The 14,010-nt window shown below is 42.0% G+C and overlaps 1 protein-coding gene across 6 annotated transcripts in view; it reads right to left on the bottom strand.

The window, feature by feature from the left end:
* Positions 1-14,010, bottom strand: part of MALSU1 (mitochondrial assembly of ribosomal large subunit 1) — a 32,664-nt gene that overhangs the window by 11,810 nt on the left and 6,844 nt on the right. For 4 of the 6 annotated variants that reach the window (XR_009735825.1, XR_009735826.1, XM_061413708.1 and 1 more), the window contains exons 2-3: positions 13,566-13,744; positions 8,992-9,084 (exon numbers count right to left, since the gene is read on the bottom strand). Coding sequence is in view for 3 of the 6 variants with exons in the window: in XM_061413708.1 (XP_061269692.1) it covers positions 8,992-9,084; positions 13,566-13,744 (272 nt within the window). In the remaining 3 variants the exon portion in view is untranslated. The remainder of the gene's footprint in view (positions 1-8,991; positions 9,085-13,565; positions 13,745-14,010) is intronic. The other 2 variants (XR_009735827.1, XM_061413707.1) reach the window with 1 other exon arrangement.

Below are 14,010 nucleotides of genomic sequence, written 5' to 3'. Positions count from 1 at the left end.
GAACATAGGGAAAGGGGAGGGCAAGATGAATAACACTGCCCCGCATAAAAAATACTTACCTGGGTCATTTCTAGTGATATGGACTTAGAGTCTATCATACAGAGTGACTTTAGTCAGAAAGAAAAATACAGTATAGTAACACATGTGGAATCTAGAAAAACGGTATAGATGAACTGATTTACAAAGCAAAATCAGATAAGCAGAAGCAGAGAACAAGCAGACACAGGCAAAGAGGAGTGTGGGATGAATCGGGAGAAGAGTGGCGCCACATATACACCTCCGTGTGTAAGGTACATAGCTAGTAAGAGGCTGCCGTGGAGCACAGGGAGCTCAACTCGTGTTCTGTGATGCCCCAGCGGGGTAGGACGGGGACAGGGGAGCGTGGGAGGGACGCTGGCGCGCGAGGGTATATATGTATACTAATAACTCATTCACAGTGCTGCAGAGCAGAAACTAGCACAATGTAAGCCAAATACTCTGATTACCATTATTCACCAAAAAAAAAAAAAGAACTACCATACAGCCCAGCAATCACACCGCTGGGTATAAACAGAAAGAAAACCAAAATTCAAAAAGACACACCACCACATGTTCACTGCAGCACTATTTACAACAGCCAGGACACGGAAGCAACTAAATGCCTGCCCACAGATAAATGGTAAGATGTGGCACATATACATACAATGGAATATGATTCAGTGATAAAAGGAGCTAAACTGGGTCGTTGGTAGTGATGTGTATGTACTGAGATCTGTACATACACATGTACAGAGTGAAGTATGTCAGAAAGAGAATCAAACATCATACATTAACACACATGTATAGACAGATGAACCTATCTGCAGGACATGAACAGTTGCAGAAATAGAGAATGGGCATGTGGACATGGGAAAGAGGACCCTGAGACAAACAGAGAGCGGCTCCGACATACACACTGCCATGATAAAGTGAGCCGGTGGGGAGCTGCTGCAGGACGGGGGCTCAGTGCGCTGCTCTGTGACGACCTGCAGAAGTGGGACTGGGTGGCTGGAGCTGGAGCAAGTTCAGAAAAAGGGGATACATGTATACATACAGATGATTCTCTTTCTGGGACAGCAGAAACAAACACAATATTGTAAAGCAATTAAAAATAAATTTATTAAAAAAGATCATTTATTGTGAAAAAGAAAACTAAAAATAGAAATATCACTTGGTTTAGTCTCTAAGTTGTATCAGACTCTTTGCAACCCCAGGCTCCTCTGTCCATGGGGATTCTCCAGGCAAGAATACTGGAGTGGGTTGCCATTTCCTCCTCCAGGGAATTTTCCCGACCCATGAATCGAACCTGGATCTCTTGCACTGCAGGCAGATTCTTTACCAACTGAGCTATGAGGGAAGCAGAATTATCACATGACTCAGAGATTCCACTCTTAGGGATATACTCTGAGAATGATAATTCAAAAAGACACATGCACCCTAATGTTCACTGCAGCACTACTTACAAAGTCAAGATGCAGAAGGTATCTAAATCTGGATCCCTTTATTCATTCATGAATAAAGAACCCAGAATGAATAAAGAACCCAGAGGGTGGGAAGGGAGGAAATGGCAGTGGGAGGGAAATACAAAGAAGACAATATATGTATACACAGAGCTAATGCACTTTGTTGGACAGCACAAACAATAGTGTAAAGCAATTATACTCCAATTAAAAATAAATTTAAAACAATAAATAACAGATTAATAATCTTCAAAAATTAGAAGTTAATACAGTATGTTAATAAAATTAAAATTTCATACTGTTAATGCTGTCTGCCCTAGCAATCCCACTAGTGGGGATGAGAAAACCATAATTCACCAAGATATATACACACCCAAATGTTTACTGCAGCACTGTTTACAATAGCCAGGATATATATAAGCAACCTAAATTTCCATCCATAGATGAATGGCTAAGACGTGGAAAATACAATGGAATATTATTTAGCCACAAAGTAGCAATATGGGTGTGCCTAGAGTCTGTCATACAGAGTAAAGTAAGCCAGACCAGAAAACCAAATATATTAACACATATACATGGAATCTAGAAAACGTACAGATGAACCTATCTGCAGGCCAAAAACAGATGGAGAAGCAGAGAACGAACATGTGGACCTGGGGGAAGGGCAAGCTGGGATGAATTGGCAGCGTGGCGTTGCCATGTCTGCACCACCGTATGTAGAACACACCGCTCCTGGGAGCTGCTCCAGCACAGGGAGCTCCGCGCCGTGCTCTGCGAGGGCTCAGGTGGGCGTGATTTGCTGGGCTGGAAGGGGGGCTCCAGAGGGAGGGGGCTTATGTATACTTACACTTCCTTCACACTGCTGTAGAGCAGGAACTACCAGAACGCTGTGAACCAATTACACGCCGATTAAATATAAATTAAACAACCATTATTCATGAAAAAACTAAAAACAGAACTGCCACATGAATCAGCAATTGCACTGTGTATATACCCAGAGAAAACCATAACTGAAAAAGACACGCGCACCACAATGTTCACCGCAGCACTGTTCACAAAAGCCAGGACGTGGAAGCAACCTAGATGTCCATCCAAAGACGAATGGCTGAGAAGATGTGGTACATACATACAATGGAATATCACTCAGCCACAAAAAGGAAGGAAATTGGGTCATTCGTAGATATGGATGGAACTAGAGTCTGTTGTACAGAGTGAAGTAGTCAGTCAGAAAATCAAATACTATTTAGTAACACATATATGGAATCTAGAAAAATCAGACATATAAACACATATGCAGGTCATGAAAAGAGCTGCGAAAGTAGAGAACAGACACTTGGACACGCATGAAGGGGAGGGAAGAGCAATTCAGAGAGCAGCCCTGCATATATACACGCCACGTGAAAAATACCTAGGAAGTGGGGAGCTGTTGCAGAGCTAGAGACCTCAGCTTGGTGCTTTGTGATTTCCTAGAGGCGTGGGATGAAGAAGGTTGGGGGTGGGAGGGAGTCACAAATGGAGGGGATTATGTATAAATACAGCTGATCACTCTGTTGGACAATATAAACTAACAAAACATTCTAAATCAATTAAGAGTCCAATTAAAATTCAAATTAAAAAAACTGAAAGAAGATCAATAATCATAAAAAGAAATTAAAAAGAACTATCTTAAGCCCCAGCAATCACATTTCTGGGCATAAAGTCTGAGAAAACAATAATTCAAAAGGGCATACACACCCCGATGTTCAATGCAGCACTATTTACAATATCCAGGACATGGGAGAAACCTAGATGTCCATCCACAGATGAATGAATTAAGAAGATATGGTACATACATACAATGGAACATTATTCAGCCATTTAAGGAATGAAACTGGGTCATCTGTAGAGCTGTGGATGGTCCCTGACTCTGTCACGCAGAGAAAACTCAGAAAGACAAAAACGAATATGATATATTATCACAAATATATGGAATCCAGAAAAATGGTGCAGATGAAACGATTTGCAAGGCAGGATAGACACACAGAAGTAGAGAACGGACATACGGTCATAAGGGAAGGGAAGGAGGGGACGCACTGGGAGAGGAGCTCTGCCATGTATACACTGCCGTGTGTGAGACCTTCACAGACAGCTGGTGGGATGCTGCTGTGTACCACGGGGAGCTCAGCTGGGTGCTCTGTGATGATAACAGTGGGATGACATGGGCTGGGTACAGGGAGGCTCCAAAAAGGAATATATGTATACAAATAGCTGATTCCTTTTATTTTAAACAGCAGAAACTAACACAATATTGTGAAGCAATTATACTCCCATTAACATATAGATCAAAGAAATAAAAGATCACTAATCTTGAAAAAACATTAAAAATGGAACTACCATATCACAGCAATCCACTACTGGTATATACCCTGAGAAAGCCATCATTCAGCAAGGCACAGGCACCCCAATGCTCATTGCAGAACTAATTACAAAAGTCAGGAGATGGAAGCAACCTAAAGGTGAATGGATAATGATGTGGAACGCATACAATGGAATATTACTCCGCCAATAAAAGGAACAGAACTGTGCTATTTGCAGTGATGTGGATGGGCTAGACTCTCAGAGTGAAGTCAGTCAGCAAGGAAAATCAAGTAACACATATTAACACAAATATATGGAATCTAGAAAACTGGAACAGATGAACCTATTTGCAGGGGAAAAAGAGAGATGCAGAAGCAGAGAACAAATATGTAGACACAGGGAAGGGGACGGTGGGACAAGCTGGTAGAGCAGCTGCCATATACACCACCATGAGTAAAATGCACAGAGGGAAGCAGCTGCACAGCACAGGGCGCTCAGCCCCATGTTCAGTGATATCCCAGAACGGCAGGATGGGGAAAGGGTTGTGAGGCAGGGAGGCTTGAGAGGAAGGGGATATATGTATATTTATAATTCATTCACATTGTTTCACAGCAGAGAGTAACACTCAAAACCAAGTGTACTCCAATTAAAAATAAGTTAAAATATAGAAAACCATTATTCTCAGAGAAATGTTAATACATCTCACTATGACTATATATTTTTTTCTTTTCCCTTCTATTTTCTGCTGATTTTTGCTTTATGTATTTTTGCTTCTTTGTTATTAGGTGTCTAATGGTTTATGATGTCTATCTTCTTTGTGAATTCTACCTTTTACCATTAAGAATATTCATCTTTGTTTCATTTAAAAATAGATAATCATTCCCAAAAAAGATGTGGGGGGTGTCTGTGTGTGTGTGTGTGTGTGTATACACACACACACACACACACACACACATGGAGTATTATTCTGCCATAAAAAGGAACAATACTGGGTCATTTGTAGTGATGTGGATGGACCTTCACTCTGTCATACAGAGTGAGGTCAGAAAAACAAATACCATATATTAACATACAGATATGGCATGCAGGACAATGGTACAGATGATCCTATCTGCAGGGCAAAAGTAGAGAATGGACCTGTGAACCCAAGGGAAGGGGAGTGTGAAACAAACTGGTAGAGCAGCGCTGCCACAGAAACATCACCATGTATAAAACACATAAGCTGTGGGAAGCTGCGGTGCAGCACAGGAAACTCAGCTCGATGCTGTGATGACCCAGACGGGTGGGAGGGAAGGGATATGTGTATACTTACAATTTATTCACACTGCTGTACAAAAGAAACTATATAACAATGTAAACCAATTTTACTTCAATTAAAAATAAATTTAAAAAAAAGACCATTATTCATGAAACAAAACTAAAAACAGAACTATCACATAACCCAGTGACCCCCCTACTGGGTATATACCCAGAGAAAACCATAATTCAAGAAGACACATCACAATGTTCACTGCAGCAGTATTCACCAGAGCCAGGACATGGAAGCAAAGTGTCCATTCCCAGATGAATGGATAAGCAGATACGGTTTACACACACATATACACACACAGTGTAATATTACTCAGAGATAAAGAAGAATGAAATTGGGTCATTTGTAATGATGTGGATGGAACTAGAATCTGTCACACAGAGTGAGTTAAGTTAGAAAGAGAAGATCAACTATTGTATATTAACACTTATATGGAATCTAGAAAAATGGTACAGATGAGCATACGTGCAGGGCAAGAAAAGAGTCCCAGAAGTCTTCCCCAGACATACGGACATGGGGGAAGTGCAGGACAGGATGAATTTAGAGGCAAGCGTTGAAATATATACAGTGTCATGAGTAAAACAGGCAGGTAGTGGGAAGCTGCTGTATGCACAGGCAGCTCAGCTCAGGGCTTGGTGATGACATAAAGGGCTGATGGGATGGAGGGCATGGCAGTGGGAGGGAGCCCCACAGGGAGGGTATGTATGTACACATGTAGGTGATTCACTTTGTTGGACAGCAGACACCAACAACATTGTAAAGCAATTGTACTCCAATTAGAAAATAAATTAAAAAAATAAAAGATCATTAATGTGGTAAAAAAAAAAATCTAAAAATAGAACTATCATATGCCCAAGCAATCCCGCTCCCAGGTATATAATCTGAGAAAACCATTAAGTCAAAAAGATATGTGCACCCCAATATTCAACACATTATTTACAATATCCAGGACATGGAAGCAACCTAAATGCCCATCCACAGATGAATGGATAAAGATGTGGTCTATGTATATACACAAGGGAATATTACTCAGCCTATAAACCCATAGAAAACTTTAATTGAAGAAGACACATGAGGCTTCCCTGGTGGCTCAGTGGTAAAGAATCTGCCTGACATTGAAGGAGACATGGGCTCCATCCCTGCTCTGGGAGGATCTCAGGTACTTCATCGTGACTAAGCCCGTGCACCGCAACAATTGAGCCTGTGCTCTGGGGCCCAGGAACCACAACTGCTGGGCCCACATGCTGCAACCGCTGAGGCTCGAAGCCCACAGGCCCTAGAGCCAATGCACTGAGAGGCCCACGCACCCCAACTAAAGAGTAGCCTCCACTCACCACAAAAAGCTCACGCAGAAAAAGCTCACTACAGAAAAGCTCACGCAGCAAAAGAGACCCAGTATAGCCGAAAATAAATAAATAAAATTGTTTTTAAAAAAGACACGTGGTGCCCAATGTTCATTGCAGCACTATTTACAAAAGCCAGGATATGAAGTAACCTAGATGTCCAGCCACAGATGAATGGATTAAGAAGATGCAGTACATACATACAATGGAATATTATGCAGCCATAAAATGAAAAGAAACTGGGTCATCTGTAGTGCTGTGGATGGTCCTTGACTCTTACGAGGGTAATAGGCAGGAAGGCCAGGGGTCTCCAAATGGAAGAAATAGGCTGCAAGTGTCAGACATTTTTTCTCTCTGTTAAGCAGCAGGAGGAAACAAACTACTCTTTTAAAATTCTGTGTTGCCATGACGACACCTGGTTCCACCTGAACTTAACTTTTCTCAAACCATGAGCTAACCAATGCATTTTTCTTATGGAAATGTTGGTCTTAAGCTATGTTAATGAACTATGCATTTACCCCAGACTCTGTCTTCAAGTCAGTTCCACCTAAGACTCAGAATGGACCTGACAAACCTGTATGTTTTACTCATACACTGTTCTCCTAATCTATGCTAATAAAACTAAATATTTACTTGGAAACCTGCCTTTCTTCAAGATTCATGTCAATCATTTTATGGCCCGGGATGACTCATCTGGTGCCAATGTTATTTCAAAATGCATGTTGTAGGTGAGGGGCCTGGTGCCACTCTGAGCTTTGAGACATCTCCTTTCTCGGAGAAGGCAATGGCACCCCACTCCAGTACTCTTGCCTCGAAAATCCCATGGACGGAGGAGCCTGGTGGGCTGCAGTCCATGGGGTCGCGAAGAGTCAGACACGACTGAGCGACTTCACTTTCACTTTTCACTTTCATGCATTGGAGAAGGAAATGGCAACCCACTCCAGTGTTCTTGCCTGGAGAATCCCAGGGACGGGGGAGCCTGGTGGGCTGCCGTCTATGGGGTTGCAGAGTCAGACATGACTGAAGTGACTTAGCAGCAGTAGCTGTATAACATCCGGCTGAAGACTAGCAGGTGGGCACTCTTTCTGCCCCCTTCTGATGTCTATGTCAGAAGCTTTCTCTCTTTTATACTTTAATAAAACTTTATTACACAAAAGCTCCGAGTGATCAAGCCTCATCACTGGCCCCGGATAGAATTCTCCTCCGGAGGCCAAGAAACCCAGCGTCTTTCATGGTTCAGCAACATCCTTTCATACAGAGTGAACTCAAAAACAGAAAAACGAGTCTCATATATTAACACATATACATGGAATCTAGAAAAATGATACAGTTGAACTTATATGCAGGTCATGAACAGAGCTGCAGAAGTAGAGAATGGACATATGGACACATGGGACAGGCAGAGTCAGACCAACTGGGAGGGCAGAACTGCATAAACACATCCGCCATGTGTGAAACAGCCAGCTGTGGGGAGCTGCTCTACAGCACAGGGAGTTCAGTTCACTGTTTTGCGATCACCCAGAGGGACGGGGAGGGGTAGGATGGAGGGGGCTGGGGTGGGAGGGAGGCCCGAATGGAAGGGAGGCCCGAATGGAAGGGATATACGTGTATATAGGTGATTCACTGTTGGACAGAAGAAGTTAACACAGCATTTTAAAGCAATTATATGCCCATTAAAAAATAAACAGAACCCTGGAGAAGGGAATGGCAGCCCACTCCAGTATTCTTGCCTGGAAAATCCCATGGACAGAGGAGCTTGGCGGGCTATAGTCCATGGGGTCATGAGTCGGACACGACTTAGCCACCACCATGGAATGTTTAGATGATAAAACACAAGCAGTATGTACAGCAGAGTAACACATGGGTTTACTGTAGAGAAAGTATCAGTTACCCTGGTTTTTGTTTTAAAATCCTTTCCCCTGAGAAGTGAGAGCTATTGGTACTGAACAACAAAGTGCAGTCCAGAAAGATGGTGGTCATAACCATGGCTAAAAAAAATAAATAAAATTAAAAAAAATAAATAAACAGAAGATCATTAATGACGAAAAAATCTAAAAACAGAACTACTATTTGCCCTAGGAATCCCTTACTGGGCATATAACCTGAGAAAACCATAATTCAAAAAAAAAAACACCACATGCACCCCAATGTTCGATGCTGTACTATTTACGGTAGTCATGGAAGCAATCTAGATGTCCAACCTCAGATGAAAGGAATAGGAAGACACGGTACATACATACGATGGAATATTACTGAGCCATAAAAGGAAGGAATTCAGTCAGTTGAACTGAGGTAGATGTATCTAGAGCCTCTCATACAGAGTGAATAAGCCAGAGAAAGAAAAATAAATATCATATATTAATGCTTAATTAGAATCCAGAAATACAGTGCTGATGAACCTATTTGCAGGGCAGGAATACAGACACGGATATAGAGAAAAGACCTGTGGACACAGTGGGGGATGGGGACACTATTCATCACAGTGGGATGAGTTGAGAGAGTAGCACTGGAATGTATACATTACCCCGTGTAAAACCAATAGCTGCTGGGAAGCTGTCGTGTAGCACAGGGAAATTAGCTCCGTGCTGTGTGGCGACCTAGAGGGGTGGGATGGAGGCTCAAGAGGAAGGAGACACGGTTACACATAGAGCTCAGTCTCTTTTCTGGATAGCAGAAACTAACACGACACAATAAAGCAATTATACTCCAACTGAAAAAAAAAAGAAAAGAAAACCTATGCAGAGCACTACTTTACATAAATCATAGCCAAGATCTTTTTTGATCCACCTCCTAGATTAATGAAAATGAAAAATAGAAGACACACGGGATCTAATTAAACTGAAAAGCTTTTGCACAGCAAAGGAAACCATAAACAGGACAGAAAGAGAACCTTCAGAATGGGAGAAAATATTTGCAAAGGACACAAGTGACAAAGGATTAATCTCCCAAGTACACAAGCAGCTCATGCAGTTCAATACGAAAAACAAACAAACAACCCAATCAAAAAATGGCAGAAGACCTAAATAGACATTTCTCCAAAGAAAACATACAGATGGCCAACAAACACATGAAGAGATGCTCAACTTCACTAATTATTAGAGAAATGCAAGTCAAACTACAATGAGGCATCATCTCACACTTCAGAATGGCCACCATCAAAAAATCTACAAGCATTAAATGTCTAAGAGGGTGTGGAGAAAAGGGGACCTTCTTGCACTATTGGTGGGAATTTAAGTTGACACAGCTACTCTGGAGAACAGTATGGAAATTCCCTGAAAAACTGAAACTAGAACTACCATTCAGTTCAGTTCAATTCAGTCGCTCAGTCGTGTCCGACTCTTTGCGACCCCATGAATCGCAGCATGCCAGACCTCCCTGTCCATCACCAACTCCCGGAGTTCACTCAGACTCACGTCCATCGAGTCAGTGATGCCATCCAGCCATCTCATTCTCTGTCGTCCCCTTCTCCTCCTGCCCCCAATCCCTCCCAGCATCAGGGTCTTTTCCAATGAGTCAACTCTTCACATGAGGTGGCCAAAGTACTGGAGTTTCAGCTTTAGCATCATTCCTTCCAAAGAACACCCAGGACTGATCTCCTTTAGAATGGACTGGCTGGAACTACCATATGACCCAGCAATTCCATTACTGGGCACATAACCTGGTAAAACCATAATTCAAAAAGACACATGCGCCCCAACGTTCACTGCAGCACTGCTTACAATAGCCAGGACATAGAAGCAACCTAGATGTCCAGCGACAGGTGAATGGACTAAGATGTGGTACATATATACAACGGAATATTACTCATTCATAAAAAGGAGCGAAACCGGGTCATTATTAGTGATGTAGATGGACCTAGAGTCTATGATACAGAGTGAAGTAAGTCAGAAAGAGAAAACTAAGTATTGGATATTAAGGCACATATGTGGAATGTAGGTGAACCTATCTGCTGGGCAGGAACAGAGATGGAGGTGTAGAGAACAGATGTGTAGACACAAGGTGGATGGGGGTGGGGCAGGGGTGGGATGAATTGGGAGATTGGGACTGACATGTATACACTGCCATGGGTAAAACAGATAGCTCGTGGGAACCTTCGGGAAGGTCCCCACCTGTGCAGGGAGCTCATCTCAGGGCTGTGGTGACCTTAGAGGGGTGGGATGGAGGTTCAGGAGGGAGGTGATATACTGTATTCTTATAAGTGATTCACTTAGTTGTACAGCAGAAAGCAATACAACACTGTAAAGCAATTATACCCCAATTAAAGAAAAAATTAAATTATCATTAAGGGGATGGGGAGAGGGATAAATTAGGCGACTGGGACTGACATATACACAGTACTATAAAATAACTAACAACCTACTTATAGCACAGGAACTCTACACAATACTCTGTAATGACCTAGAAAAGAGTGGATATACGTATATGTGGGGCTTACCTGGTGGGAGAAAAAAACTGCAGGTCAACATACTAGCAAACCAAATTCAACATATTAAAAGAATAATACACCAAAACCACAAGGGATTTATTTCTGGAAAGTAAGGACGTTTCCATGTGAAAATCAATCAATGCAATAAACCACATTAACAAAATGAAGAACAAAAACCATATAATCATCTCAAATACATGCAGAAAAACCATTTAACAAAACTCAGTGCCTTTCACGAGAAAAACTCAACAAAAATTAAAAAAAAAAACCTCCTCAAGATAATAAAGGCCATATATGAAAAGCCCACAGCTATTAGCTATCATCAAACTCAATGACAAAAAACTGAAAGTTTTACCTCTCAGATCAGGCACAAGACAAGAATGCCCACTTCTGCCACTTGCTAGTCAACACAGTACTGGAAGTTCTAGCCATGGCCATTAGAGCAAGGGAAAAGAAAAGAAAAAAGTAACCGAACTGGAGAGGAAGAAATAAAACTATCTCAGTTTGCAGATGACATGATCTTATACCATAAAGAAAACCATAAAGACTGTACCCAAAAAACCTGTTAGAAAAAATGGATTCAGCAAAGTTGCAGGATATCTGATCAACATCCCCAAATCAGTTGTACTTCTGCACACTTAAAAAGCAACCTGAAAGGGGAATGAAGAAAACAATCCCGTTTGCAATAGAATAAAAAAGGATAAAATACTTAGAAATAAACATAACCGAAGGAGCAAGACTTGTACACTGAAAACTACATGATCCTTAGACTCTCTCAGACAGTAAGAATCTGCCTGCGATGCGGGAGACCCAGGTTCGATCCCTAGGTAGGGAAGATCCCTTGGAGAAAGTAATGGCAACCCACTCCAGGATTCTTACCTGGAGAGTGCCATGGAAAGAGGAGCCTGGCGGGCTACAGTCCATGGGGTCAAAAAGAGCTGGACACGACTGAGCAACGAACACTTTCACACTTTCAGACTCATTTCTCAACAAACTGGAAAACAACACGCGGTGAGAAATGTGAGCGCCTGCGCACTGCTGGTGGGACCGAAAGTGGCACAGCCGCTGCGTTAACGAGCACGGTAGTTTCTCGAAACTTAAACAGCACCAGGATCTGGCGATTTCACTTCTGAAAGTAAAAGCAGGAACACGAACAGATACTTCTCCACTCATGTTCATAGCAGCATTATTCACAATAGTCAGAAGGCAGAAGCAACCCAAATGCCCACCATTTGGGTGGATAAGATACAATACGGTATACACATACATTAAAATAAATATCCAGCCTCAAAAAGAAGAAAATTCTCACACGTGCGACAACACAGAAAAACCTTGAAAAATATGCTAAGTGAAATAAGTCAAAAGGGCAAATAGAGTATGATTCCACTCAAGGAGGTGCTTATTTATGTAGCCGAGTTCAGAGACGGAAAGCAGAATGGTGCTGCCAGAGGCTCGGGGCAGGGAGAATGGGGAGTTCTGGTCTAACGTGTACAGAGGTTTCTGCAGGATGAAAATGTTCTGGAGATGGATAGTAGTAACCGTCCTACGACAACGCGAATGTAACTCATGCCACTTAACTGCACACCTAAAGTGACTAAAATAAGTCTCATGTTATACACATTTTACCACAAACAAGAACAACAAAACTTCTTGACTTTGCCCTTTTCTCCCTTCTCACCTAAAATTTTTGTAAAAGTCATTTCTATTCCCCTCCCTTGCTCTTCCATAGAAACTTTCTCTGAAAAATCTCTCATTCTTTTTACATCTCCAAGTTCAATGGTCACTTTTAAGTCTCACTTACTCTATTCTACTATTATCTCTGACAGAGACCCTAAGGTCCTTTTTCCTCCATGACCTCCCAGTCCTCTCTCTCCAACTACCCCGCTTTTTAAGAATCTTCCTTTGTTCTGCCCTGTTGCACCAGGGTTTTGCTCTCAGTCTCCTTATTTTACCACTCTTCTCTAAGGCAATCCCAGCTACTCTTTTGGTCTTAACTGTCCCCTCCATGCCTAATTTTCAACAGGGTGAAATAAGTCTGTTTCCCTCTACAGTGGTATTAGAATCAGGTTCCAAGTATATTTTCTTCCTCATTCTGATTCCTATTCAGTCTAGTTGGAATATGAACTACCTTTTCTTTCCTCAACTAGACTTGTGATTTCAGAAGACAAGGACTAAATCTTTTCATTTGAATTAAACTCTAGGCCGGCACTACCCAACAGAACTTTCTGCAACTGCAGAAATGTTTTATATTTGCACTGTTCAGTATAAATAAGCCACATGTGGCCCCCAAGCACCTAAAATGTGGCTAGTACAGCTGAAGAACTGAATTTTTAGTTTTAATTTATAGTTACATAGTCACATAGGGCTAGTGGGTAACTGGACAGTTTTGCTCTAGAAATCCCTCAGTAATACTGTATTCTAGTCTGCCTCAGGTTACTTTAGTACTTTTTTTCCTTGTCACAGAGACAAGAATATGAAATAGCCTGACCCACTAAGGCTAGATATTGGTCCTTATAACTTTCCCCATCAAAGAACATAAAACACTTGTGCCAATTCTGGGTTTCTCATATAATCTCTGTGACGGGTTTAGTTTTCAAGTGCTGCTCTTCAGTCTGATGCATTGAAACAATTCCATTAAGTTAAAGATTTCAAAGAAAAAGAAAGCATCCTACCATTTTCACAATGTAGTGGGCCATGGCATGCAAGTGTCGAGTGGAAGTGCCACTACCAATCACAAAGTAATCTGTATATTTCATTTCTGGAGGAACTTTGATGACACAAATGTCTCTTGCATTTTCTTGCCTCAGAAGTGAAACCAGCATATCGATGTCAAACTTGGGACCAGCGTGATCTGAAATGCACAAAGATGTGGTTGTGTCAGGTGGCCAAGAGAAGACAGACGTGCTGTGCACTCAGGAATGCAGGCAGCTGACAGCAAAACTACTCCTCTGGGAAGGTGTTCAGATCTGAAATGTTTTGTAAAACAACAGGGCCCAGGCCTCCTGGAAGTTGAACCTGGGCTCTGGCTTCATATAGCACTGCTCAATTTTTCTGGGAAGGCGCTCAGGTCACAGAGAGCCACCACATCCCCTCCTATTAGCAAATGCTAGTACCACA

The sequence above is a fragment of the Bos javanicus genome, chromosome 4 (genome assembly GCF_032452875.1).
Source record: "Bos javanicus breed banteng chromosome 4, ARS-OSU_banteng_1.0, whole genome shotgun sequence".
Lineage (NCBI taxonomy): Eukaryota > Metazoa > Chordata > Mammalia > Artiodactyla > Bovidae > Bos > Bos javanicus.
Note: the sequence above shows the minus strand (reverse complement) of the source record. Positions and strands in the feature narration are given on the sequence as shown.